The sequence below is a fragment of the Podarcis gaigeae genome (assembly GCF_964106915.1).
Source record: "Podarcis gaigeae genome assembly, chromosome: 2".
NCBI classification, from domain to species: Eukaryota; Metazoa; Chordata; class Lepidosauria; order Squamata; family Lacertidae; genus Podarcis; species Podarcis gaigeae.
In genome coordinates, this window is record NC_139679.1 from 127,008,431 (window position 1) to 127,035,906 (window position 27,476).

At 47.9% G+C, this 27,476-nt stretch overlaps 2 protein-coding genes and 1 long non-coding RNA gene across 7 annotated transcripts in view; all 3 read left to right on the plus strand.

Annotated features, from left to right (window-relative positions):
- Positions 1-16,637, plus strand: part of LOC310837446 (uncharacterized protein) — a 76,728-nt gene extending 60,091 nt beyond the window's left edge. Inside the window, exons 3-4 of one of the 5 annotated variants that reach the window (XR_014560544.1) lie at positions 12,846-13,019; positions 16,485-16,499. The gene's annotated coding sequence lies outside the window, so the exon portion shown is untranslated. Of the gene's footprint in view, positions 1-12,845; positions 13,020-14,837; positions 15,309-16,142 lie in introns of those variants that run through there. The other 4 variants (XR_014560545.1, XR_014560541.1, XR_014560542.1 and 1 more) reach the window with 4 other exon arrangements.
- The window catches only part of LOC310838155, an 86,972-nt gene that overhangs the window by 23,541 nt on the left and 35,955 nt on the right, over positions 1-27,476 (plus strand). Inside the window, exon 2 of the long non-coding RNA XR_014560737.1 lies at positions 5,786-7,247. This is a non-coding gene — a long non-coding RNA (uncharacterized lncRNA). The remainder of the gene's footprint in view (positions 1-5,785; positions 7,248-27,476) is intronic.
- On the plus strand, positions 17,871-24,112 carry LOC310837700 (uncharacterized protein). Its single transcript, XM_083724697.1, has 3 exons — positions 17,871-18,042; positions 20,990-21,076; positions 22,226-24,112. The coding sequence occupies exons 1-3, from the start codon at positions 17,985-17,987 to the stop codon at positions 23,512-23,514; spliced, it is 1,434 nt and encodes a 477-aa protein (XP_083580823.1). The 5' UTR covers positions 17,871-17,984; the 3' UTR covers positions 23,515-24,112.

Below are 27,476 nucleotides of genomic sequence, written 5' to 3' on the forward strand. Positions count from 1 at the left end.
CAGAGGAGCCTGCTTTCAATCAATTCGGGATACGCTCCCCTACCAAGAGATTTGCATGTTGTCTGCAGAAACTATGGTTCTGGTTCTCCAAAGACTGAATTAAATCCTCACCAAAATAGTTAACATTGAGAAACAATTGGATACTAGTTCCTCCCCTTTAAATGTCCAAGGGCTTAAAAGGATGATAAGAAATGACTTTGTTAACAACTCACCAACTCAAACTATGGATGAAGTGAGGTCCTGTCAAGTCTTGCAAACGAACCAGATAATGCTTGAGATTCACCGATACACTCATAGGTGGATGAACCGCAGACAAATTACTATGTCCTTGTCTCAGCTCCTGAATTACCATTACTGAAATGTAGATCTAGAAAATTTCCACTTCCTGCCTACCTTGAGAAACACCATGCGCCTATTTATGACCTTTAGGTCATCAACCCTCCCATCTTGACTCATGGAGATAAAGGATACCCTATGGTGGTTCCATTCTCTCCGCCCAGTGAGGGTATTTAAGGACGAAACTAGGAGGCAATTGGTCCCTTGCATAGAGTCAAAGCTAATGCGGATAAGGGAAACCAAGCTCAACACTAGAAACACTAATTGCCCGAAGGAAGAAAAGAACTTTGTAAGCCTAGAATTACAAGACCTGAAGAAGAGGCTAATGAGTATAAAGACTGAGATTTGTACCCAAAATATAAGGACAGTAGAGCCTAGAGCACAATATTTAAAGACGTCCAACAGCTCTTTATCCCGTAGAAAGACATCAGTGCAACTCCCTGTTCCCTTTTCAAACGAAACCGAATAAGATGAGGAATTTGGCGCCTCCGACATTTCTATGGCAACAACACCTAAAGAACTCTATGTTGCTGACAATCTGGAGATATCCAGCACCAACTCTACATCTGGACCTTTGCCTAATGTTCCAAAAACTTATCAGAATGATCAGCCTTCTCTACTGTACTCCTGGCGAGACAGGATGGACAGATCTTCCGAATTCGAATCTGGCTCTTTGTTGGCCAGTGATCCACATTTTATAACACATACCTCATTAATACTTCCACAGCCACAGATAGAACCAACAATCCTCCAATTAACCCAGGAGGGAGAGGGGGATTGACAGTTAATGAAACACCATGGGACTGCCCCCCCCCTTGGGGTGCGGTTGGTTGGGTTTTATCTTCTAGGGATACTTACCCTATCAGACCTCCACCTCTTTCCCATACCATTTTGACCCAGGAGTCCTGGCCCAAGGATGACTTGTTATTGAGGGGATGTTACCCATCTATTGGGGAGGCTAGTATGGGATCTGGGATTTCCACAATTGAAGGGCTAGGGAGGAATGGCGTTGGGGCTAGATATCTCTATCAGCGAAGGGTTTTGAGATGCAGTGATCCTCGAACCCCTTCCAATCTACGCCCCATCCCAAGGGATGAGGGTAGGGAGAGCAAGGATTACACACCTCTGTCATTGGTGCTGTGCAATGCCAGGTCCATAGGCAACAAAACTGCCAGCATGCGTGACTTTTTTGCCTCACAGGGGATTGACCTGGCTTGCGTGACGGAGACCTGGGTACGGGAAGGCGAAGTAGTCTCCCTACATGAGATAACACCCCCAGGTTTCTCTGTCCATCAATCGCGGACTGTGGGTCGGGGGGGGAGGAGTAGCGTTGTTATTCCGGGAGGATTGTTCTTTCAGAGCTCTGCCATCACCGGCGATCAAGGAGAGCTTGGCTGTCTGGCTGGTGTACCGACCACCCAGCACACCTGCAGCCACCCTGTCAGATCTGCTGGAGGTGGTGGCGGGCTGGGCCTTGGAGTTCCCAAACCTACTGGTTTTGGGAAACTTCAACGTCCATGCCGATGCCGCTCCCTCCTCACAGGCTCTGGACCTAGTGACTTCCATGGCGACACTAGGGCTCTCCCAGTTTGTTTTGGGCCCCACTCATCAAGCAGGCCACACGCTGGATCTGATCTTTGGGGCTGGCATAGATGTGATCATGCTCCCCGCTGTGGAAGTGCCATGGTCTGATCACTACGCTTTGAAAGCCAAGATTGATTTCCCGCTCCTCCCTGGCTCGGGTGGCGAACCTATTTGGGCTCGTCCGCGAAAACTGATGGATCCTGATAGATTCCGACAAGCCTTGCGGAACCCTGCTCCTCCTGGCGACTCATTAGATGACCTTGTTGAGGACTGGAATAACCGGTTCTTAGCAGCCATTGATGAGATCGCGCCTAAGCGCCCTCTGCGACCCCGTTGAAACCGGGCCCCTTGGTTTACTGAGGAGCTCCAGAAAATGAAGTGGGATCTCAGACGGCTAGAGCGAGTATGGCGATGGACTCGTGACGGAGCCTCAAGAACATCTTATAGGACGCTTATGAAAGCCTATGCAATGGCTATGAAAGCTGCTAAGAAATCTTACTTTGCAGCTTCCATTGCATCCGCTAGCTCTCGCCCGGCACAACTTTTTAGAATAATTAGGTCAATAACGTCCTTAGGAGGACAACCAAATTTAAGCACAAATTCGACCCACAGCTGTGAGGCATTCGCGAGCTTTTTTGCGGAGAAAGTCCTGTTGCTCCGCCATGACCTCCCTGCCAATTTAGATACAATGACTGAACTGGGGGCCCCCCAACTGACTTCAGGTCCAGTGTTGGACTATTTCGATCGGATACTCCCTGCTGATGTGGATAGAGTCCTCCAAGTTAGTACGCCCACCACCTGCCTCCTTGATCCGTGCCCGTCTTGGCTGATTAGGGAGTGTCCAGATGTTGTGCGGACCCCCCTGGTTGAAATTATCAATTTGTCCCTTGACATGGGGACATTCCCAGGGGAACTGAAGGAAGCAGTGGTGTGTCCACTCTTAAAAAAAACTTCATTAGATCCCTTAGACCTATCCAATTACCGGCCAGTTTCAAATCTTCCATACCTGGGTAAGGTAATTGAGAGAGCGGTTGTTGAACAACTTGGTAGGTTTCTGGAGGAAACATCGGCATTAGATCCATTTCAGTCCGGTTTCCGTCCTGGTTTTGGGACGGAGACGGCTCTGGTTGCCCTAACAGATGATATCCGTAGACAACTGGATCAAGGCGGGTCAGGACTGCTGATCCTTTTAGATTTGTCAGCAGCCTTTGACATGGTCGATCATGATCTTCTGGACCATCGCCTCACAGACGTGGGGATACAGGGCATAGCCCGTAACTGGTTGTGCTCTTTTATCTCTGGTCGGGGACAGAGGGTGGCACTAGGGAGGGAAATGTCGTCGCGCCACTCCTTGGTGTGTGGAGTGCCGCAGGGCGCAATTCTCTCCCCGATGCTTTTTAACATCTTTATGCGCCCCCTTGCCCAGATTATCCGGAGCTTTGGGCTGGGCTGTCATCAATATACTGATGACACTCAGCTCTATCTGCTGATGGATGGCCACACCGACTCGGCCCCAAACACATTGACCAGATGCTTGGAAGCTGTGGCTGGATGGTTTCGTGGGAGCCGATTGAAACTAAATCCATCGAAGACAGAGGTCCTATGGCTAGGTCGGGACTGCATGGGGATGAGGGACCAACTCCCTTCTCTTGCGGGGGCCCAATTAGTGCCATTGCCTTCCGTTAAGAGTTTGGGTGTAATCCTTGACGCCTCCCTTTCCATGGAGGCGCAAGTTACAGCAACAGCCAAGGCGACATTTTTCCACAGTGATCCATGCGACGGTCATCTCCAGGCTTGACTACTGTAATTCGCTCTATGCAGGGCTGCCCTTGAAGCTGTCCCAGAAACTGCAGCGGGTACAGAATGCTGCAGCGAGGCTCCTCACGGGGTCTCTGCCATGGGAGCATATTCACCCAGTGCTTTTCAAGCTGCACTGGCTCCCGGTGGAGTACAGGGTCAGATTTAAGGTGCTGCTTTTGACCTTTAAAGCCCTTCACGGCCTAGGACCCTCGTACCTACGGGACTGCCTCTCCCGCTCTGCCCCATGGAGAGCCTCAAGGTCCATAAATAACAACACCCTAGTGGTCCCAGGCCCTAAGGAAGTTAGATTAGCTTCAACCAGAGCCAGGGCCTTTTCAACTCTGGCTCCGGCCTGGTGGAACCCTCTGCTTCATGAGACCAGGGCCCTGCAGGATCTGATTTCTTTCCGCAGGGTCTGTAAGACAGAGTTGTTCCGCCTGGCCTTTGGCTTGGAGCCAATTTGATTCCCTCCCTCCCTTTCTTTTTTTCTTTTCCTTCTCCTCCTGCAATGAGGCTACATTTTAAGATTTTACATTATTTTAATGTTGTATTTTATTTTTGTTTTTAAGTTGTAATCATTCATCTTGTTTTTATTATTGCTTGTAAGCCGCTCTGAGCCCGGCCTTGGCTGGGGAGGGCGGGGTATAAATAAAAAATTATTATTATTATTATTATTATTATTATTATTATTATTATTATTAACAACCCTTACACAATACAATTGTATAGAAAAGATAAAGGGGGGGATATAAACAAAAATACTGTTTATGACATTTGTATGATATATATCATATCATATCATTCGTCAACACATAGAAAGGCAGGCTTCCCCACTTCTCCCCTGCGTGACCCCCTCTTCTCCCCGTATCCCACCCTGAGAGATCCTTCCCTGCGTTCCTTGCAGGTCCCACCCACCTTCAAGTGTCCTCTTCCTATGTGTGTCCTAAATTCAAAATAAAGGAATCTTAATATAAAATATTAAAAATAAAAAAAATAGATGATACGCTTCCCATCTGGCTGGGTTTCCTCAGTCACTCTGGGCAGCTTCCAACAAAATATTAAAATACAGTAATTCATCAAATATTAAAAGCTTCTCTAAACAGGGTTGCCTTCAGATATCTTCTAAAAGTCTGATAGTTGTTTTTTCCTTTGACATCTGCTGGGAGGGTGTTCCACAGGGCAGGCACCGAAAAGAAAACTCCCATCTTCATCTGAAAATCATCTATAGCAACAATTATTCATAATTTGCACTCCAGAATAAACCCAGCTGCATTTAGTATACAGTGGTGTAGTGCTTAAGAGAACCGGGAACAGGGTTCGCGTCTCCGCTCCTCCACCTGCAGCTGCTGGGTGACCTTGGGCCAGTCACACTTCTTTGAAGTCTCTCAGCCCCACTCACCTCACAGAGTGTTTGTTGTGGGGGAGGAAGGGAAATGAGAATGTGAGCCGCTTTGAGACTCCTTAAAGGGAGTGAAAGGCGGGATATCAAATCCAAACTCCTCTTCTTATCCGCTTCACCAAGATGACACTTTCCCTTCATTTCCCTCCCTAGCCCACCTTTCAAATCTTAATCAACTCAGACAGTCTAATAATCCAAATTAGTATTTCTCCAGTTTCTAGGTCCAGTTTCTATAAAGCCTTTGAAAAACTGTTCCAACAAATCTCAGCCAAGTCACAATGGAAAATTCTGGTCTCTTATAATGTCCATCCAATCCTGCTTCCTCTTCTTTCTTCTTTTCCTAACATTTGGACATTTTAATCCACTGGGGATGGGGAAGCAGGCATCTTAATTCCCGTTCCTCAAATGAGATCATAGCTTGCCTTGTTCACCGTTTTCGGAGTTAATGGGGTTATTTCTCTCTCCTCCTGCTCTTCCTTCGCCTGCTCAACACAACCTTCTGCCTCTCCCACTGACTCCTTTCCAGTGACTCCCACCTTGTGACCCACACATTCCCCTCCGTCTCTTTTTCTGGGTCTTCAATGCCAAGGCGCTGCAGCAGCTTCTTTGGAGTGGATGCATCTGGTTCCCAGTAAATCACACAGAGGCAAAGTTCATTGGCAAAAGAAGGTTTCTCAGCTTTTTCAAGGGATCCTTATTAAACTTGGGAATGTCTGTATGTGATCCCATCTCTACAGCTGATGAGAGAGAAGGTGGGCTGGAGCCTGAAAGGCGAAAGCATTGGCCTCGAACGCAGGTCTCAGGAACGCTTTCCCCTATGGAGACCTGGGACCCCTTCTCCTTCTGAAGGGACCTCCGAGGAGGAAGCCAGGGCGGATCAGTCCCTGGACCGTGGAGGCGATTCCAAGTGCTCTGCATTTCCTAAAGTCCACAATAATCTCTTGTTTTCTTTCAGCTAAGGAGGAAGTTGTTTTTCCTGCACCCCTCCGCCAACTGCTCAACATCCTTCCTATAGGCCGCCTTCCCCTCTCCAGCCGTGATTAAACCAACCACCGTTGTATCATCTGCAAACTTATTGATCTTATTACTGGGGTATTTGGGGGCACAGTCAGCTGTATAGAGCGTATATAAAAGTGGGCTCAACACGCACCCCTGTGGCACCCCCATATTCATGAGATCCACAGAGACGTGAGAATCCATCCTGACCTGTTGGGAACAGTTTGATAGAAAATTTAATATCCCCTTGCACAAACACGGTGGAAGTCCCAGGTCTAATAGTTTGGGCACCAATCTATGTGGAAGAATAGTATTAAATGCAGAACTAAAGTCTACAAATAAAAATCTTGCATAGTTCCCTTTCTTCTCCAAATGATTCAAGACAGCATGTAAAGCCATTGCCACAGCATCCTCCGTGGATCTCTTTGCCTCGTACGCAAACTGGTAAGGGTCAAGTCCTACTGGCAGACAAGATATGATACAGTTCCTTGCCAGTTTTTCGAAACATTTCATTATAATGGGTGTCAACGCCACAGGGCGAAAATCATTCAGACTGTCTATCTTTGGGTTTTTTTTGGCAGGGGTATAATGGTACCAGATTTCAGACAGGGCGGAACGGTGGCTTGGGCCAGAGTCTGGTTAAAAATCTTCATAAAGATTCCTGCCAGTTGGTCCGAACAATCTCTTAGCACCCTGCCAGCCCCCCCATCCGGGCCCATAGCCTTCCTCGTGTTTACCGCCTTTCATATTCGCCTCACTTCTCCCTCTTCCACCCTGACAGCATTTCCTGTAGGTAGTGAGGCCAATAGCTCTGACATCCCTGTTGGAGCCACTGTTGGTGTCACCTCAAATCGGGCAAAGAAGGTCTTCAACTCTCCCACCAAGGAAGCCGTACTCTCTACCACTGATGTATTTCTCGATTTAGAACCAGTCAGATGTTGAACTCCCTGCCACATTTGTCTAGTATCATGTTTTTTCAGATGGTCCTTGATTTTTCCTCTGTACTCCGCTTTTGCCTTCCTGATACCCCTCTTCAAGTTTGTTCTTTCTATACCATACGGTACCCAGTCCCCAGTTCTAAAAGCAGAGTTTCTGGCCTTCAATAATCTCCTAACCTCTCCTGTCATCCAGGGCTTCCTATTCGGATACAACTTAACATATCTTTCCCTGGTGCATTTCCTGTGCCGAATCTAAGACCGTTGATGTAGAAGTTTCTAGATCCTGATGGTCGAACATATTCCAATTGGTCTCCTGGAAACAGTCCTGCAACTGCTGAGAGGCTCCCTCAGGCCACACCGTAACCATCCGTGTTTGTAGCTGGCCTTGTTTCCTGAGGGGTGTGTACACTGGTGTCAGAAGCAGGGACACATGATCTGAACTACCAAGGTGCTCCTTATATTCCCGTCCAATGATTCTATACACCTTGTCAAGAGTACTTTCTCCCCTTATTGCACACTCAATGTGCTGATGGGATTTTGGGGTTGCTGCCCTCACATCTGTGTGAGTGAAGTCCCTCACTATAATCCGCACTGCCTCCAGGTATCTGCTCAATTGAGCATTGATGCTTTCATGCATACTACTCATGGCCCCAGTTACAGATAGGTAGCCGTGTTGGTCTGCCATAGTCAAAACAAAAAAAATTCCTTCCAGTAGCACCTTAAAGACCAACTAAGTCAGTTCTTGGTATGAGCTTTCGTGTGCATGCACACTTCTTCAGATACACTGAAACAGAAGTTTCCAGACCCTTCTATATAGTGAGAAGGTGGGGAGGGGTATTACTCAGAAGGGTGGTGGGAATGGGTGATTGGCAGATGGCTGTGATGAGCCTGTTGACGACTCTTAACAACTGCAATAGGTCTTACAGGAGGAAGCAAGGGGTGAAAAGGTGAAAAATGGCTTTGTCATGTATAATGAGATAAGAATCCAAGGTCTTTGTTCAGGCCAGGTTTCTCCATGGTTTTAAGTTTGGTGATAAGTTGTAATTCAGCAGCTTCTCTTTCCAGTCTATTTCTGAAATTCCTTTGTAGTAAAACAGCTACTTTGAGATCTTGTATAGAATGTCCTGGGAGATTGAAGTGTTCTCCTACTGGTTTCTCTGTCTTGTGATTCCTGATGTCCGATTTATGTCCGTTTATTCTTTGGCGTAAGGCCTGGCCTGTTTGTCCAATATAGAGAGCTGAAGGACACTAATTACTTGCCTTGCCCCGGGTGCTGATAACCCACGCTACGCCGCTGCCTGGCATCTCCCAACGGGGAGGCCTCCTCCTCTGTGGGGCCAACATGGCGAGGAGAGAGGCTGCCCTGCGGAGGCCAAGCCATCATGGCAGCAGGGCGGCTGAGGACCAAAGGTGCCGCCCTCCTTCATCCAGGAGGAAAGACCCCGAGAGCGTGGGACCCCCGAGGCCCACAGGGGAACCATGGTGTCTCTGGGAGCGGCTGGGGCTCCGGAAAAAACAAAATGGCGTTCCCGCCTTTTTCAGAAAAGGGTGGTGTTACGGCAAAATCTGGGTGCGAGGCTGCTCTGCCACCCAGCTCATTGGACTAAGTGTCCGCGGGTCCCTGCGGAGGAAAATGAGCTCAGCCGGAGACAGGAGCAAACTGCAGAAGATCCAAGTTTATTGCGCAACAGGTTCAAGGCGAGATTGAACAGTGAGAAAGGGGTGACATGAACTTTTGAAACTCCCTCCATGTCCCAGAATACAGTGCAAAATACATCCCAGTTACATCATGAATACATTAAGGAAAGGTTGGGTTACACAGATTACATCATGAATATATTAAAGGGAGGTTGGGTTACACAGATTAACATATGGAGGAGGGAGGGGGGAATATGCAGAGCTGGAGATATGCGCAGATAAACACTTCCTGGGGATGAGAAGACAATGGTCCAGTCTGCCACCTGACATTGCCTGGAGGAAAGGCTGATCAGAGCGATTTGACAGGATTAGGGTCTTGACACCTTGCTTGAGGGATTATAGATTTTAGTCCCTTTTGACATTGACAATTGGGAATAAATTGATATATTGTAGCGAAGAAGGTGAAGAAGACATGGCCCCCCCCTTCCGTATCAGGTGGGAAACGCCATCTCCTGGCCCTGCCGCCTCCATGCGCTCCTCCTGGGCCTGCCTGGCCATGGGGGAGGGGTGGAGGTGATCCAGCTGCCCCAAATAATGGGGGGGGGGGGCGAGGAAGAGGAAGGATGAAGGAGAAGCTGGGAGGGGGAGCAGCCATGAGGGAAACTCAGGGGGAAAACTCCCTCAGGAAACCGGGCGAAGGAGAGGACGAGGCCCAGGGGAATCTGAAAGGGGATTGGCCAGCTGCCCAATGGAGAGGCCTCTGATTGGTCCAGCCCTGCTCTGGGGTGGGAAATGGGTCAGATGGTTCTGGGAGCCCAGGAGAAACTGGTTTTCTGGCAGGAAACTCGGGGAAAGGGTGGCCGGGGTCCCTCTGGCTCCGAACTGGAGTCTGGTCCCCTCTCTCCACCATCCTGGTCTTCCCCTTTCTTTTTCAATCCTTATTATTGATTTGCCCCCCAGAGCAACCCCCGCCCCCCTCCTGGGCTTTGCCCCCCCTCCTGCCCCCCCCCCGGGTCGCGTGTGCCTTTCCTTCCTCGCCTGGGACTCTTCCTCCTCTGAAAAGCGGCTCCAGAAGAAGAAAAACCCGCTTAAGGGGGGGGGATTATTTTCGGGAGGGGGGAGGGGTCTCCTGGCTGGGAAGCCCCCCTCCCTCCTCCCCCCCTCGCTGAGCTGGAGGGTGTTCCTGGGGGGGGGTGTCTGGAGGGAACCATTTCGGAGCCCACGGCACCTCCCGCCACTGGGCAGCCTTCGCCTCTTCTCCCTCCCAGCCTTTCCTCGGGATCCAGGAGCCTCGATGTTGGGAGAGGGGAGAGCCGAGGTAACCCCCCCATGGACCCCCCCGTCTCCCTTGCAGTTCGTCTGGTGGGATGTGGGCTCCTTGGGGCAGAGGGAGGGAAGGGGGGCAGCCCCTAGGGCGCAGGCGCAGAAGCAGGGAAACTGCAGGGAGGGAGAGGGTGGGGAGGGTTAAAAGGAGCAGAGCGGGATTCCTAGAGAGGAAGGGGGGAGGGGGCAAGGTCCTCCAGAGCAGAAGCCCCTCCCCCTCCCTGCCTCCTCCTCTCTCCTTTGCCTGGGTGAGTCTCCTCTCTGCTCCCCCTGAGGGTGCCATGGGGAGAAGGGGGTCCCAGGGGGGCAGGGAGGGGGCGTGGGGGTCCCTGCTCAGATCATGCCTGGGGGGGGAGACCCCCAACTCAGGGGGCGGAGAGTCAGGGCAGAGGGAAAAGGAGACGCCTCACTGAAGGGGGCGGAAAAGGGGGCGAAGGGATCCCGGGGGCCAAAGCAAGGCGGGGCAGGAAGGGGGCGCCGGGGGGGGAGGGAGGGAGGCGCCCCCCGGCTCGCTCCCCCCTAGCCTGGAGGTCAGCAAGGACCTCTTGCTGCTTTAGGTAAACTCGCCACCTTGGGTGTGGGGGGGGGGAATTGGGGGGCCAAAAATATCCCTTGACCTGGTGCAGAAATCCCTTGAAAGGAATCCATGACAGTGATCCGAGGGAAGCTCCCAGTCCCTGCAAACATTCCAAAAGGATTTCGCCCTCTGGACAGCTGAGGAAGGGAAAAGCCAGGAATCCTCGTCTCCTCTGCCTAGGCGGCATCTATCAGGGCCAGTCTTTTTGGTCTGCCAACCCGATCATCTTTATCCCAATCACTTAGAAGATTATTTCATGCTACTCTTCTAGGGAAGACACCAGGCAGAAAAAGACAAGAGTCAAGAAAGTAGAAAAGAATGTACTACGGCACTGACCAAATAGGAGCTGTATTTTGTACAGACTGGACTTGGGGTCACCTGAAAAGCTACATTTTAATATATTATGTCATGATGTTGATTTTGACATTATGAGAATCTGTATCTAATTCTAGAGAAGTAGTTTCTAGTAAATAACTTTGCAATTGTTACTATACGGCCTATTACGTTTACATGCTTTTTCAACTGCAAACATTCCAGCGACAATATTGAACGGAAATCCTCCCCACCTGCTGGATTTCTGCCTGCCAGAAGGATGAAGGATGTAGAAACCCAGCCAAAAGGGGAGAGGGGGACAGTGGGAGATAGAGAGAGAAGTTCTCCTTCACTTCCTCACAGATCCGCATTAACCCCAGGGCACCTTAACAGGATGCATTTTTTGGCCTTGGTAGGCGTGCCTATAAATTAAGGAATACAGTCCACAGGTCTGCCATGATTGACTGCCTAAGAGCCAACTCCTCGGGCCGAGGTCCCTTTGGCTCCCCCCATAAAACATTTGAGCCCCCCCTCCCGTTAATGGGCATTGCCATTCAAATGGTGGGTGCACACTGCATCTTGTGATCAGTTTTGCGGGGCAGGGCTTACTTGGGTCCAGGGGAGTCCAAGGGGGAGAATTAAATCCTTAATTAACGGAGATTCTGCCCCCTGACATAATTCCCGGCTATGCCCATGCCTGTCCTCCCTTAATATTTTATTCAAGTTGGCACCCCTAATTGACTGCCGTTCCCTATGCTGTCCCCTGCTGCTATTATTATTGTTGTTGTTATTAAATTTGTATTATGCCCTTCATCCAAAGTTTACCGGGCGATTCACAACATAAAAATGCAAAATGAGAATACCAAATGCATAATAAAACAAAGGCAAACCAATGATCTCTCAGGGCGACTTTTGCATATAGCCCACAAATTCTCAATGGGATTTATGTCTGGGCAATTCCCTGGCCAATCAGCACCTGTATTTGCTGCTCTGTCATGAATTTCTTCACCACTTTTGGTGTGTGACGGGGGCTAGGTCCTGCTGCAACATCCCAGTACTGTCAGGATACTTCTTTTCCAACTCTGGAATAACTCTCTTTCGTAGAACCTCAGTATATTGGGGTGAGCGCATCATTCCTTCTATTGGCTACAGGTTCTGACACCATCATACCTGACGCATCCCCAAAACATCTTCTTTTGAGGGTGCTTGACAGACTGATCAATGTGGTGTAGAAAACATGCTTTGTTTCAATTCATTTGCACAAGGATGCATCTTACCTCGCATGTCATGTTGCGCATGTCATCTCTTCGCTTCCCTGTGTATGCTGTTCCGTCCTTGGCACTAGCGCACACAGTTTCTGCCAGATCACCCTGATGTTCACCATATTCCATCTACAGGATCAGTTCACAGACATTGAGTCCATTTTGTGGTGTCTTCAGCCATCTTTCAGGTCCATGCAAGCCATGCCATTCATTACATTTGTATCGTTCCCAAACTTGTAAGAGTGACCTTCTTCTTATATGATTGTAAATCCTTTATTTACTTTGCCTTTATCATACCTTGGCTTCTTCCCTTTCCAAATAGGTTTTGAATTGTCCTTCTGTCATTTCTTGAAGCATGCTGTATTACTGATTCCCGGCACTGACCGAAATAAAAATAATACTTTTGGCAGTGCGTTCATCTTAATCGCTGCAATTCTCCCTAATAAGGACAAATTCATTCTTCCCCAAATTTCTAGATTCCTTTTTATTTCATTCAAGGTATTTTCATAATTGTCTTAAGTATTTGACTTTTCTATGGATTTCTATTTCTAAATTTTTCTGTAATTCTTTTTTATTTTCTCCTGCTGGATTTTTCACTAATAACTTATATCTAGAATATCTAGGGCAGGAGAATTCCTGCAGGGCCTCTGAGGCTCCCTTTGTTTCTTCCTCTCTCCCAGGACCCTGCAGCTTCTTTTGGCTCCTTGACTCCTCAGGAAGGATGAAAGAGACGGATCCTGAAAAGCTAGCGAGGATGGAAGGGGGAAGATGGACGGTTGACCTGGTCAGGTTGTCTCCTGCATCTCTCCCCACAATCTTTGAACGTTTCCTCCCAGGGACCTCTGTGAGAACTGGTGAGTCCCAGGAGAGTGGAGATGGGGACCTGGATGGATGGAGCCAGAGACGTATTGGGGATTCCTCAGTTAGGGGGTGGGGGGAGACAGGCAGGCGGATGGAGATGGAGAAGGGGAGCACCTTTTCGGGCTCCCCCACCTACCTGCCTGCCTGCCTGCACCTTTGTCATCTGCAGGCAATTTGAGCTAGGAATAGATTACAGCTCCCCGGCCAACGCGATGAATTGGCAGCTCAAAATGTCTAAAACCAGTACCGTGATCTGAAAGACCTACTAATGTCAGACAACTCACTGATCCATCACGCGGCATTAGAAGCCACGACTCTTTAAAGCAACCTGATCCTGCTTTGCAGATTGATTGCTAATGGGGCTAACTTAGTACAGTGGTACCCCGCAAGACAAATGCCTCGCTAAACGGAAAACGCGCAAGACGAAAGGGTTTTCCGATTTTTTAGCCGCTTTGCAAGACGAATTTCCCTATGGGCTTGCTTTCCAAGACGAAAAATTTTTCGAGTTCTTGCGAGTTTTTTCCTTTTTCTTAAAGCCGCTAAGCCGCTTATCTGCTAATTGCCGCTAATCCGCTAAGCCGTTAATAGCTGCTAAGCTGCTTATCTGCTAATTGCCGCTTATCCGCTAATAGTGGTGCTTCACAAGACGAAAAAACCTGCAAGACGAAGAAACTCGCAGAACGAATTAATTTTGTCTTGCGGGGCACCACTGTATCTGCACTCAATGACTCAGAACTCCACCCGCCGAAGCTTGCAAATCGGCATATTTCAGTCCTGCTATATGCCGACGATGCAGTAATTTTATCTAGAACCCCCATTGGACTCAAAATGGAATGGTTGTACAGGCCTCAGGAACCAACAAACTACACATAAACTCCATTGGGAGTTCAGCGGGGAAAACCGCAACTTGTATCCTCAAAGTATTCAGAGCACAAGGGGGCTTCTTTGTCCCCGCAGCTCTAAAATTATACAAGGCCAAAACTTTGGCACAACTCCTCTATGGTTCCTTTTTGGGCCCGCCTTCCTCTGCTTTCTCCCCACTTGAGAGAGTTCAATCTAGACTTCTTAGAGCTCTCCTCCAAGTTCCCAGACGTGTCTCAAACGCATGGGTTAGATTGGAAATGGGGATTCCGGTCAGCGCCAGCGACAATGGCGGATTTCCTCTGATCTCTCAGGGGAACCGCTCCGGGGATTTAGGGTCTGCCGCTGCGGCGAAAGTGGAGACCCGAAAAAAACACAGGAGGGTGAAGCCTGTGGACCTGGGATCTGGCTGGCACCTTTTGCGCCTCCCTTGCTCGTGAGAAGACCTCTTTCTGAGGTTCCGTTGCGAGGCAGGGTGAGCAGCGCAGTGCTTCGGATCGATCGCTCCATCCCCGGAGTGAAGCCGCACAGCTGTTGTTGGAGAGCGCTGATTTCTTTCTGGGACAATCTGGCTCTAAAAGTAACTACCCGTGAGTAGAACCAATTAAAAGATTTAAGACAAGGACAGAGGCTTAAAGAAATTAAATTTTAATTGGAAATCCTTAAAAAGGAAGAACTAATCTGGCTTTAAAGCAGGGAGGTCTAAACAGGAAGTCCGCCTTCCGCTATTGTATATAGACTAAAGCAAAGATACTACAAGCTAAAATCTTGGAAACTTTGATCTGAAAATCTAAATATTCACTGTTTGAAGCATTTACCCCCCCCCCCTTTTTGAGGAAGTAGGGGGAGACTTTGAATTTGATAAATATTTGAGATCGGAAACCCCACAGCTTTGACCTGGGAACAAACTGCCTGGATGTTAAGGAATTACTTTTTAAAACTTTTGATAGGTGGACTTTGACAGCTAATGGAAATATACAGAATTCCCCGTACCCTTCTGTCTTAAAGATGGCGAATCGCAACCATGTTATGTCTTGGTATTTTGAAGCTGAGCTGACTTTTGGAAATTGTTACTGTTGAGAAATTGTATCCCTCTAGTGGGGGAATTTGAAACTGTTGCATGAATAATTGCCAGCTGCAGATAACAAGCCTGGGAACTAGTTTTTGACCTTCAAATAACCAAAATGCAGATCTCTGAAGCAATGATGAATGCATTGCAAAGGACAAACTTTTTGCTGGAGGAGCTCCACAGGAAGCTGCAGTTTCAGAAATTGGTTTTGTCGACACAACCGGTGGTAAAAGAAGAATTGATGGAAGAAGAATTGGTGGAGGAAGGACAGTCGGAGCAAGAGGAAGAGGAGAAACTTAATGTAACTGAGGACTATAAATAAAGATCACTTATGGATTACAGACTAAGACCATCTATGGTTGGATCTCAGTTTGGACTGAAAGGATGGAAGGATCCCATTACATAGGGATTTATGGACTGTTGGAATATGGATTTGGGGGGGTTGGAAATGACTGAAGGTTTTGGGGCTACTGGATCTGGATGCATTGGGAAATACCTTTGGAAGGACCATCTAAAATTTAAACCTGAAAACTTGGTTGAAGGTTTAAAAGGTGCAGCTATTATGTTAGGATGGGATTCCCCAGAGATGTGTTACTGGGAACTAAAAAGTATGAACAAAATCTCCATAAGGGGCCTGGGGGGGACCTAAGAGCCTCAGACATCAGGTTCCCGGATTAAGGAGCTTTAGGGAATTGACGGAAAGGACTGGCAGTTTTTGGGGACCAGGGGAGGAGCTGAGGGGAGAAGACTGTAAAATTTAAAGTTTTTATTGAAATGTGTTATAAGTTTAAAGGTTATTTTAAAATAAAGTAAACTGTTGGAGAATTTGGACAATGGTGGATAGGCATCCATAGGTTTTACCAGAAATGTTGTGAGAAGTTATGTATTTATAAATTGAGAATTTAAAGCTTAATAAAGTTAAGAAAAGTATGTTACGCTTATGTAAAAATTTTGGAAAGATGGAAAGGATTTGCTGAAATAACAATTGAAGCAGAATACAAAAAAGGGAGGTGTGAGGAAGTCAAAGAACTAAGCTAAAGAAAGTTATACTATTGAAGTACGTTTTTGTTTTTATGTAATTTTTTCTTTTTTTCTTCTGTGTTGTTGTTTTTTGTGTGTGACTGTTTATTTCTGTTATATTGTTGAAAATCTAATAAATATTACTTTAAATTTTTTAACAAAAGAGATCGGAAATGGTGATGATGAGAGTGGAGGCTAGAATCTGCCTAACATCAATCTACAAATGGCTGACATTGAACCTGCTCCCCTGAGGGATAGCCCCATTGATCCTCTGTGACCAATTCCAGTCGGGCTGGCAGACTGCAGTCCCGAACACCCTCCGGAAACTGGGTTTTGCCCCTCAAGCCCTTCTAAGTCTGGGCTTGGGCCAGGCAAAAGCTACGGTCAGGCAAAAAATATTAGACACCGAGAGACAGCAGGACTGTGCAAGGTCCCCTGACTATAGAATTGGAGAAATCGAGAGAGATACAGCCGCACCAGCAGCATATCTCTTCCTTCTCGTTTCTAGGGATGCAAGAAGGGCCTTTACACTCGCCAGAAGCTCGGCTCTTCCCTCGCCGGTCCTGGATGGAGCCTTTAGAAGGGTCCCGTATGCTCAGAGACTTTGCACCTGTCCATTGGGAGAGATAGGAAGCCTGGAACACTTGTTCTTTAGACGTCCCTTTTATGAAGAGGCACATAGTAAGATCTTGGATCCCCTACTGATGAGGCTTGCCTATCCAAGATGGCGCCCGGCACTCTTCTTAGCTGCGACACTGCTGCTGTCTGCGCCGGTAAAAACCTCTTCGAGCTGCCTGAGCACCAGTAGCAGAGCTTGCACAGCGAGAAAGCTGCTGCTTGTGTGGGAATAAATCAGACTGCGAGAGTGGGCTTCACTCTTATCTCCAAAGTCTTTATTGCATAGAATAACATCGTTATTCCCGCAAAAGCAAAAATTTGACCTTTTGCTGTTAGGCAAAGATCAGAAGATAACCAGGATGGTCGCCAGATTCTGTGTACAGATCTGTAGGCGCAGACCATCGCCCAACTCAAAATAGTCCGGCATGAAAAGCCCCAAACACGGTTCCATGGGTGATTCTGAGTCAGCTCCCTGGGACAGTTTATTGTTGTACATTGTTTCTAAATTTAGTGTTGTACATTGTTTTAATTGTCTGTTTTAACCATATTTGCACAGCAGTTTCTAATGTTGTGGGTGACTATTTCAGAGGCTTCTACTCTGCAACCTCTTATAGTTGTTTTAACTGCGAGTCTTTTAGTTCTTATGTTCTTACAGTTGTTTTAACTGTGTGTCTTTGTTTGTTTTTAGTTCTTATCTGTTTTAATTATCAGTTTTTTATCCATCCATTATCCGTGTTCAATCTTGTATTTTATTCAGATGTTTTATCCTATGCCTGTTACCTTGTCCTCATTTGCTCTAACAATTATCAGTTTAAAAAATCCTAACTGCTATTTTATCTATATGCTTTTTTAAATCCTGGTCTGTGACCGTAATAAAGTTCATTCATTCATGCAAATGGGGCTTCCGTGTGTTGCCTTTTTCTTTTCTTTTTTTATAACTCTTCTTTGCTTTTAAAAACAAGGATCATAGGACTAAGAAACGATACAAATATGTAGACTGAGTCTTCTCATGTCATTTGTATATAAAATAGCAGAATAAATTTGCTGGAATATCCATAACATGTTGTCATGGTAACATATTGTCAGCAAAACTAGTGTATCTATGACAAAGAAATGTTGGCAATTTTTGCAGCTTTTAAGCAGTGGAGACGCTTCCTGATTGGGGCGCAGCAGCAGCTACAGGTGCATGCAGATCACAAGAACTTGGAATACTGGCGGACCGTGCGTGTGCTTTTCCAGAGGCAAATCCGCTGGGTTTTGGGGTTTTTTTTTGCCAACTTTAACTTTAGGATCCAGTACATCCCGGGAGAGCAGAACGTGAGGGCAGATATCTCGTTATCTCAAAAACCAGAGTACTTGGAGGAAGAAGGAACCCCCCGTGGCCAGACATATGTTCCAGGAGGACAAATGGACCTGGGGAGGAGCACTAGCAGAAGAAGCAGAACATTGTATGTACCAGGAGAGTCCCTAAGGGTCAGAGTTCTCAAACAACTCCATGACAACCCAACTGCTGGGCATTTTGGGCAACACAAGACCATATTGTTAGTTACGCGGGATTTTTGGTGGCCCAAAGTAAGGGAAGATGTGCAAGATTATGTGTGAGGATGCGACATGTGTCAGAGGGCAAAGGGGGAGAGGGTGGCACCAGCGGGGCTGCTAGAACCCTTGCCCACACCGGGGAGGCCATGGGAGGTGGTGTCCATAGATTTCATGACAGACCTGCCCATGTCCCGAGGTAAGACGGTGGTCATGGTGGACCTACTGACCAAGATGTGTCACTTTGTGTCACGCTCCCATGCAGTGACAGTGGAGGAGACCACCATGGGGCTTCACGGCTGCATGGAGTACCTGCGAGGGTAATTTTGGACAGTGGAAGGCAGTTCACCTCGCATTTCTGACGCAAGCTCATGAGTTTGTTGCAGGTAGAGGTGAGCTTCTCTACAGCAAGGCACCCAGAAACCAACGGACAAGCCGAGAGAGCCAATGCCATTTTGCAGCAGGACTTGCACTGTCACATCAATCAGGGGCAGAATGATCGAGTGGAGAAGCTAGCACTAGCAGAGTTTGCATACAATAATGCTGAGCATGTGTCCACAGGGATGAGTCCCTTTCTTGCCAATTACGGGTGCCATCCCAGGACCAGGGGAGGAGGCTTGGAGTGTGCCGGCCGCAGAGCAATTAGCGGAGGAGATGGAGGCCATACACCAACAGCTCAAGATGAACTTGGAGAGGGCCAAGGAGGCGTACAAGGAGGCCGACAAGCATAGAAGACCAGGGGAAGTCATTCGGGTGGGGGACAAGGTGTGGTTGTCATCTCAGGCACTGCCCCTGAGGGGGAGGTGCAAGAAACTGCAGCCTAGAAGAGTGGGCCCCTTTGAGGTCATCCAGCAGGTCAATCCAGTAGCGTTTAGGCTGAAGCTGCCAGACAACATGAGGATACACCCGGTTTCCCACAGGTCCCTGCTGTCACCTTACAGGGAGGGGCACGGCTGCCCAGAGAGGGGGCAGGAGGGATCCACCCCGCCAAACATAGAAGAGGGAACAATGCAACGAAGTGATGTTGATACTTGACTCCAGGTGGAACAGACATCAACTAGAGCAGGGGTGTCAAACTTAAATTCATCGGGGGGCCGCATCAGCAGTTTGGTCACCCTCAAAGGGCCGGTTGTATCTGTAGGACTATGTAAAGTGGAGGTTTCCTGTGTAGAACGGCCAGCACCGCTAGAGGGCAGACGTTCTCTGGCTTGTAGGCTGCTGTGCATGCGGTGAAGAGGCGGCTTTCTTGTGTAAAAAAAAAAAAGCGAGAATAAAAGGTGAAGGCTGGCGGCAGCTACACGGGCCACATGACGAGGTCTGGCGGGCCGCATTCGGCCCGCGGGCCTTGTGTTTGACACCCGTGAACTAGAGTATCTAGTTGCCTTGGAGTTCTGAAAATGTGTGGATTCCTGAGGGGTGTTGTCAGGACTGCCGCTAGGTCCCAGCTCACAGAGGACCAACGCCCAGTGGATGTTATATACAAAAGTCTTTATTAAAGTTTAGTTTCCATTTCCAAGCTCTGGGCGCGCAGACCCACGTCTCTACGCTAGACCGGCTAAGTCCCCTCTGACTCACTGCTCCACCCACACCAGTTTAAGATTCTAGCCCGGCTCCACCTCTTGCGCTGCTCTTTCCTGCGCTGGGTCCTTCTGCCCTCTGGGGTTCCCTCCTTCCTGGACTCCTCTGACGCTGAGCCTCCTGAGTCTTGCCCCTCCCTGCGGCGGGCTTTAGGACCTGGCTCCCTTCCCGGGCTCCCCGCTGTGCCGCGCTCCTGTACATTTGAACTTGGCGCGCGCGCCCAGCCGGTGACTTTCCTTCTGACCGTTTCCCCGCTTCCTGATGTGGGTGTTGCCAAACCTGACTCCTCTCCTCCCTCTGGTGGTGAGGACACTGGTCCCGACTCCTGGGACTCCCCCTCCACACTGCGCTCTGGTGGAGACGCTGGTCCTGATCTCCAGCTGCTGCTCAGGGACTCCCCGCTGGCCCCTTCCTCCTGGGGCTTCCCCCCTGGAGCCCCCTTCGCTCTGGCCACCGGCGCTCCCTTCTGTGAGTCCTCCGATTCGCTAGAGAGGCTTGTGGAATAACTCTGGCCACTGTCACTGCCTGCGCCCCCCTCGTACTCCTCCTCCTCACTCTCCATTTGCTCCCCCTCCTGTGTCTCTCCTTCTGAACCCCTGACAGGTGTGTAACAGGAATTTCTCGTAGAGGAGTAGCACTTCATAAGGCTGTGTAGAGAGTCACGCCTCCAGCGAATCAGAGGGGGAAAGGAGGGGCGAAGCGAGGCAAAAGCTCACAGACGTTACTGTGAGCCCTAGCACCTCGCTCAGCCAGCCTGTTCATGAAACAGACATGCCGCTTCCGTTGCCTAGTTTTCGCAAGGGGGTCAAACGTAAGGAAAGGAGGTGGAGATTTGGGGTGTCTAAGTTCTTCTCCTGGGGGGAAGAGGAAGAAGCCACTCCCAGAATCTGCAAGTGACTGAGACAAACATGAACTTTGGGTTTCTGCACTGTACATAGTTTGCACTCAATAAAACCTGTAAAAAGCAGGTCCGAGTCCTGGCTGTTTACTCGTGAGCAACCACCTGCAAACAGGACACATATGGTTCATCATTAGTGGTCTATGAGTTCTGGGTTCATGAATTCCTTTAAACTGAAACAAAAAAGGGGAAACAGGAGAGAACAGAGAACATTCAACATCGCAAAGCCTAATGCCTAGTCAGGAGCTCTTGCGGCTGTTGTGCCTAGATTAATTGTGAGCAGTAGTCATTATTCCTCTTCTGTCACCAATGAAACAATACAGAGTTGGTCTCCTCATGAAAATGGGAGGGGATTCAAAGTATGTTGCTGTTTGTTTTTACAGACAAGGTGTGGACACTGCCGGATCCTGACCAGAGAGTTCTGCATAAGGAAGTCAAGGAGGAGAATCGTGGCATCATGGACGCTCTTGGTAAAATTCCATTAGATCATAAGATCAGTTTTGAAATTCCATGTTGTTGTTGTTGTTGTTTAGTCGTCTTCGACTCTTCGTGACCCCCTGGACCAGAGCACGCCAGGCCCTCCTGTCTTTCACTGCCTCCCACAGTTTGGTCAAACTCATGCTGGTAGCTTCAAGAACACTGTCCAACCATCTTGTCCTCTGTCGTCCCCTTCTCCTTGTGCCCTCCATCTTTCCCAACATCAGGGTCTTTTCCAGGGAGTCGGGTCTTCTCATGAGGTTGAAATTCCAAACATACCTCTATTTGATGAACCTCCACTATTTGGATGGAGACCAAGAGCATATGGGATTCTAACATCTCCACTGTGAACCCTGAATGGAGGGATAACAACTTTGTTCTGTAACTGTTCTTCATCTAGTCATGCATTTTCAAACAATAACCAGGCTTGTCTGAACTACCCAGGCCTTCTTAAATGTCAGCTTCAGGACTTGAAGGGAAATTTAAGTACCTTCTGTCAGGCTTTTTTTTGTTTTGGCTTCAGTCTGCATTTGGTTGACCAAAGAGATGACTGACCTGTAAGAATGAGTGGATTTCATGAGTGAGCCAAACAAAATCTATCCCAGCTAAAAACCAAGCAATGTGTCAGTTAATAGCAGCCAACAAAAGTAGGGGAAAATATAGTAAAGCCTCACATTTCTCTCTCTTCAGTTCTTCCTCTGTCACAAGCTGTCAGGACTGCTTCATTAACTTTGTTCAATAATGGATGTGAAGCACGTCCCCTTCGCTCTGAGTGGGATTGGGGTCCGGGGCAGCAATGCAGAGTTAGCATGACTTACGCTAACATGGCAGTGCATTGGTGGGGGAGGGGTCAGGTGGTGGGTTTGATGATTTTGTGTCATCTGCGCCCCTGTCACAGTATGCTTGCAGTGTGGCCCCACCGGTTTCAAGAGAGTCAGGCGCCCCGCAGGCGTGCTCAAATGCTGGGAGGGTCGAAGATGCCACACATCGACAATGACATTAAGTTAGACTTCGAGGGTGTCCTATTGAGGCCGAAACGGAGCACTCTCAAGTCTTGCAGTGAGGTGGGGGGAAAACCTTGTTCAATAATACGGAGCTCCATTTCTTTTTGAGGCGCTAAGTAGTTTCTTTCTTCATTGCAGATGGTGATGAATTCAAAGGGGAGAACAAGGGAGAAGTCAACAGAATCCACATATCGGAGAAGTCTTATAAATATTCAGAGTGTGGAGAGAACATCCGTCAAAGCTCCCAGTCCACCTCCTGTCAAAGAAAGAGCTTCGTTCGAAGGAATAGCCTCACTTCACATGAAATAACACAGAGTAGGGAGAAATCGTATCAGTGCTTCGAATGTGGAAAAAGCTTCAATCGGAAAGATAGTCTCACTTCCCATCAAAGAATTCATACAGGGGAGAAACCCTATCAGTGCTTCGAATGTGGAAAGAGCTTTAGTCAACGCGCACATCTCACTTCTCATCGAAGAATTCATACAGGGGAGAAACCGTATCAGTGCTTAGAATGTGGAAAGAGCTTCCAGGATGGGACTAGGCTCACTAGCCATCAGAGAATTCATACAGGGGAGAAACCTTTTCAGTGCTTGCAGTGTGGAAAGAGCTTCTGTTGGAAAGTGAGTCTCACTTCCCATCGAAGAATTCATACAGGGGAGAAACCCTATCAGTGCTTAGAATGTGGAAAGAGCTTTGGTCAAAGCGCAAATCTCGCTTCCCATCGGAGAATTCATAGAGGGGAAAAACCCTATCATTGCTTAGAATGTGGAAAGAGCTTCCAGGAGGGGGCTAAGCTCACTAACCATCAGAGAATTCATACAGGTGAGAAACCTTTTCAGTGCTTGCAGTGTGGAAACAGCTTCAATCGGAAGGATTATCTCATTGTTCATCAAAGAATTCATACAGGGGAGAAACCCTATCAGTGCTTGGAATGTGGAAAGAGCTTTAGTCAAAGCACACATCTCACTTCCCATCAAAGAATTCATAGAGGGGAGAAACCCTGTCAGTGCTTTGAATGTGGAAGGAGCTTCGCTAATAGCTACAGTCTCACTTCCCATCACAGAATTCATACGGGGGAGAAACCCTATCAGTGCTTAGAATGTGGAAAGAGCTTTAGTCAAAGCGCACATCTCACTTCCCATCAAAGAATTCATAGAGGGGAGAAACCCTATCAGTGCTTGGAATGTGGAAAGAGCTTCCAGGACACGGCTAAGCTCACTAGCCATCAGATAATTCATACAGGGGAGAAACCCTATCACTGCTTGGAATGTGGAAAGAGCTTCAATCGGAAGGATTGTCTCACTGTTCATCAAAGAATACATACAGGGGAGAAACCCTATCAGTGCTTGGAATGTGGAAAGAGCTTCAGTCGAAAAGGTAGTCTCATTTCCCATCAAAGAACTCATACAGGTCAGAAACCATATTAGTGCTTGGAATGTAGGAAGAGCTTCAGTCAAGGCACTAATCTCACAAGCCATCAAAGAATTCATACAAAGGGAAAACTCAGAAAGAAAAATAACAAAACAAAAATTATTAAACAACCCTTACAAAACACAATTCTATAGAAAATAGAAAGGGGGAAGAATAACTAAAAATACCTTTTATCACATTTGTATCATACATATCATTCATCAACCCATAGAAAGACAGGCTCCCCCGCCTCTCCCCTAGGTGTCCCCCTCTTCTCCCCGTATCCCACCCTAAGAGATCCTTCCTTCCCTGCATTCCTTGCAGGTCCCTCCCACCTCCAACTCTCCTTTTCCTGTGTGTGTCCTCCAAAATTCAAAATAAAGGAATCTTAATATAAAAAACACAAAAAATAGATGAAAAGGAAACTTCCGTCTCTGTCTGAAAATCATCTGTTGCAGCAATTATTCAGAATATGCACTCCAGAATAAACCCAGCTGCATTTAGTATCCAGTCTTTTTCCTCCCCTTCAACAAGATGACACTTTTCCTACATCATCACTCTGGATGGCTTCCAACAAAACACTAAAATACAATAACCTTTTCAACATTAAAAGCTTTCCTAAACAGGGCTGCCTTCAGATGTCTTCTAAAAGTCTGGTAGTGATTTTTCTCTTTGACATCTGGTGGGAGGGCGTTTCACAGGGCGGGTGCCACTACCAAGAAGATTCCCCCCCCCCCGCCCAGCCTTCAAATCTTAACCACTCAGACAGTTCAATATGACTCTTATAATGATCGTCTCATAATCCAAATTGGTATTTCTCCAGCTTCTAGGTCCAGTTTCTATAAAGCCTTTGAAAAACTGTTCCAACAAATCTCAGCCAACTCACAATGGAAAATTATGGTCTCTTATAATGTTCATCCAATCCTGCTTCCTCTTCTTTCTTCTTTCCCTAATCTTTGGACATTTTAATCCACTGGGGATGGGGAAGCAGGCATCTTAATTCCCGTTCCTCAAACAAGATCATAGCTTGCGTTGTTCACCGTTTCCAGAGTTGCTTTGCATTCTCTGCCTCTCATTCCCACACCACCTCAGCCCAACCTCCTCTTTACCTGGGGCTCTTTCTGTCTCCTCCTGCTCTTCCCTCGCCTGCTCAACACAACCTTCTGCCTTTCCCAGCGACTTCTTTCCAACGACTCCCACCTTGTGACCCACACATTCTCCTCCGTCTCTTTTTCTGGGTCTTCAATGCCAAGGCGCTGCAGAAGCTTCTTTGGAGTGGCTGCATCTGGTTCCCAATAAATCACGCAGAGGCAAAGTTCATTGGCAAAAGAACTTTCGACTACAGGCTTTTTTAGCTGACAGATTTATCTTTCTGGCTCAGTGTGACCTTGAGATAACAAAACACAAATACATCTAGCTGCCTCAGCAGAAAATAACAGAACCTTCCAGAAGGAAGCAGTATTTTCCGGTTTCTGCCCTCTAGACTTTAGCCATGACGTTTTGTCTCACTGCCAGAAAAGCATCTCTAGCTCCCTAGTTTCTGTGGCAACACGTTTTGGGATGCGGTTCTTTGCAGGCCCATTTGTATTTCAATAAAGGCCTATCTTTCCACTTGGAGACTTCCTCCGTTTCTTCTGGGTTTCTGTGGGTAACTTCCAGTCTAGGAACCTTTTTGAATTTCTCCTACATATCCATGACTGGATTTAAAAAATAAATAAACCTGAAAGTGATTTATAATGAGACTGAAACACTAAAATTATTGATAGAAACATCTCTTTAAAACATTCAAAACATGAATCAGCAAGAGTAGATCCAAGATTGTTTATGTATTCCACAAAGGCAGCTAGAATTTTATTTGCCCAAAAATGGAAACGGCAAGAATTACCAACTGTGGCAGATGAAGATGATGGAGCATGCGGAACTGTCCAGATCTGGAACAAAGACAACCAAGTGTTCCAGAGGAAGTGGAATCAATTTAGAAAATCCTTGTAAAAAAAACAACAGCAAACAAAAAACACTAGCAGGACTGAGATAGAATGAGCATTCTGTTGGAGATAAAAGTGGGGGGAAGGAAAGCCAAAGAGTGTAGATATTATGAATGTGAAAAATAAAGGAAAGACATAAGTAAACCAGAGGGAGGAGGGAGGGAAGTCAAATGCTCAGCAGAGCACAGGGTAAAAAGATGATCTATTATATTGTCATAAAACTGTTAAACGTGGGAAAATCAATAAACGTATATGGGGAAAAATAAAATATACTGTATATACAAAAAATGAATTGCGAATATATTTTAAAACAAATTTCATTTCAGTTTACAGAGGGTTGTGGGGGGACAACATGCTGAAGCAGAGCTCATGTTTTTTGAGGGATCCTTATTAAATTTGGGGATCCCATCTCTACAGCTCCCATAAACAGCACAGAGGTGGCCGGAGCCTGAAAGGTGAAAGCCTAGACCTCAAACGCAGACCTCAGGAACGCTTCCCCCCATGGAGATCTGGAACCCCTTCTCCTTCGGAAGGGACCTCCGAGGAGGAAGCCAGGGCAGATCAGTCCCTGGACCTGGGGGGAGATTCTGAGACTCACCTGGAAAGCGCCATTTCATGTTCCTTTCCCCACTTGCCAGGAGCCTGAGCTCCATTTGGGGTTCCTCCTTCCGCACCCCAAGGTTCCTCCAAAGCCTTGGGGAAGGAAACTGAGGCAGGCTCTGCTTGCTCCCCAGGGCCCTGCAGGGGGCGGGGCTGTCTCTTCCTCTGGCCATGGCACCCCCAGGAAGCCTTGGAAGAAAGGCAGTAGACCCTCAGCAGAGAACAGCCAAGTCCGGTTCTTCTCCGCAATGGCTTCCTCTTCTGAGAGATCCCTCTCTTTCTTGTCTGGGCTAGACTGGGAGGACCCCAGTTCAGCCAGTTCCCCAGTCCCCCACTGGGCTCCAGTGGCCCCAAGACTTCTCCTGTTGAACTACTGCCTGAGGCAGAGGAACAGACGTCTTAGCCCGTTTTGCAGGCAAGTGAGGGCCATCCCGAAAAGGCTCCTGGGACTCCGGGGGGCCAGCAGGGGAGTCTCCAGCCTTGGCTGGGAAGAGCCCCCTTTTCCTCATGGCCTGCGGGTTGATACGGAATGGGGGGCATGTCTTCTTCACCTTCTTCGCTACAATATATCCATTTATTTCCAATTGTCAATGTCAAAAGGGACTAAAATCTATAAAATTCATAGAAAATCAACGTGCCAATTTGCTCAATTTCTCTAGGACTCCATCACACCTCCCCTGTCCTCCCTAATCCCTCAAGCAAGGTGTCAAGACCCTAATCCTGTCAAATCACTCTGCCAAGCCTTTCCTCCGGGCAATGCCACGTGGCAGACTATGCGTACATGGACCATTGTCTCCTCATCACCGGTACTCAGGATGTGCTTATCTGCGCATATCTCCAGCTCTGCATATTCCCCCCTCCCTCCTCCATATGTTAATCCTGTGTAACCCAACCTCTTAATGTATTCATGATGTAACTGGGATGTGTTTTGCACTGTATTCTGGGACATGGAGGGAAGTTTCAAAAGTTCATGTCACCCCTTTCTCGCTGTTCAATCTCGCCTTGAACCTGTTGCGCAATAAACTTGGATCTTCTGCAGCTTGCTCCTGTCTCCGGCTGAGCTCATTTTCCTCCGCAGGGACCCGTGGACCTAGTCCAACGAGCTGGGTGGCAGAGCAGCCTCGCACCCAGATTTTACCGTTACAGATGGCGCCTGAACAGGGACTTTGCGGTTCTCCTGTGTTGCTGACCAGGGGCCCTGAAATCCTTAGCTGGCACCGGGCCATTTTGCCTGGGAAGATCCTTTGGACCCCCAGCCATCTTCCGGGCGGTAATCGAACGCTCCAAGGGTTCTGCCAGGGAGCAAAAGGGATCCAGCCGGCTTATTCATCGATCCCGGGACCATAATTGAAGATATGTGAGTATAAGGAAAAATCCAGTGCACTGGTGGGAAA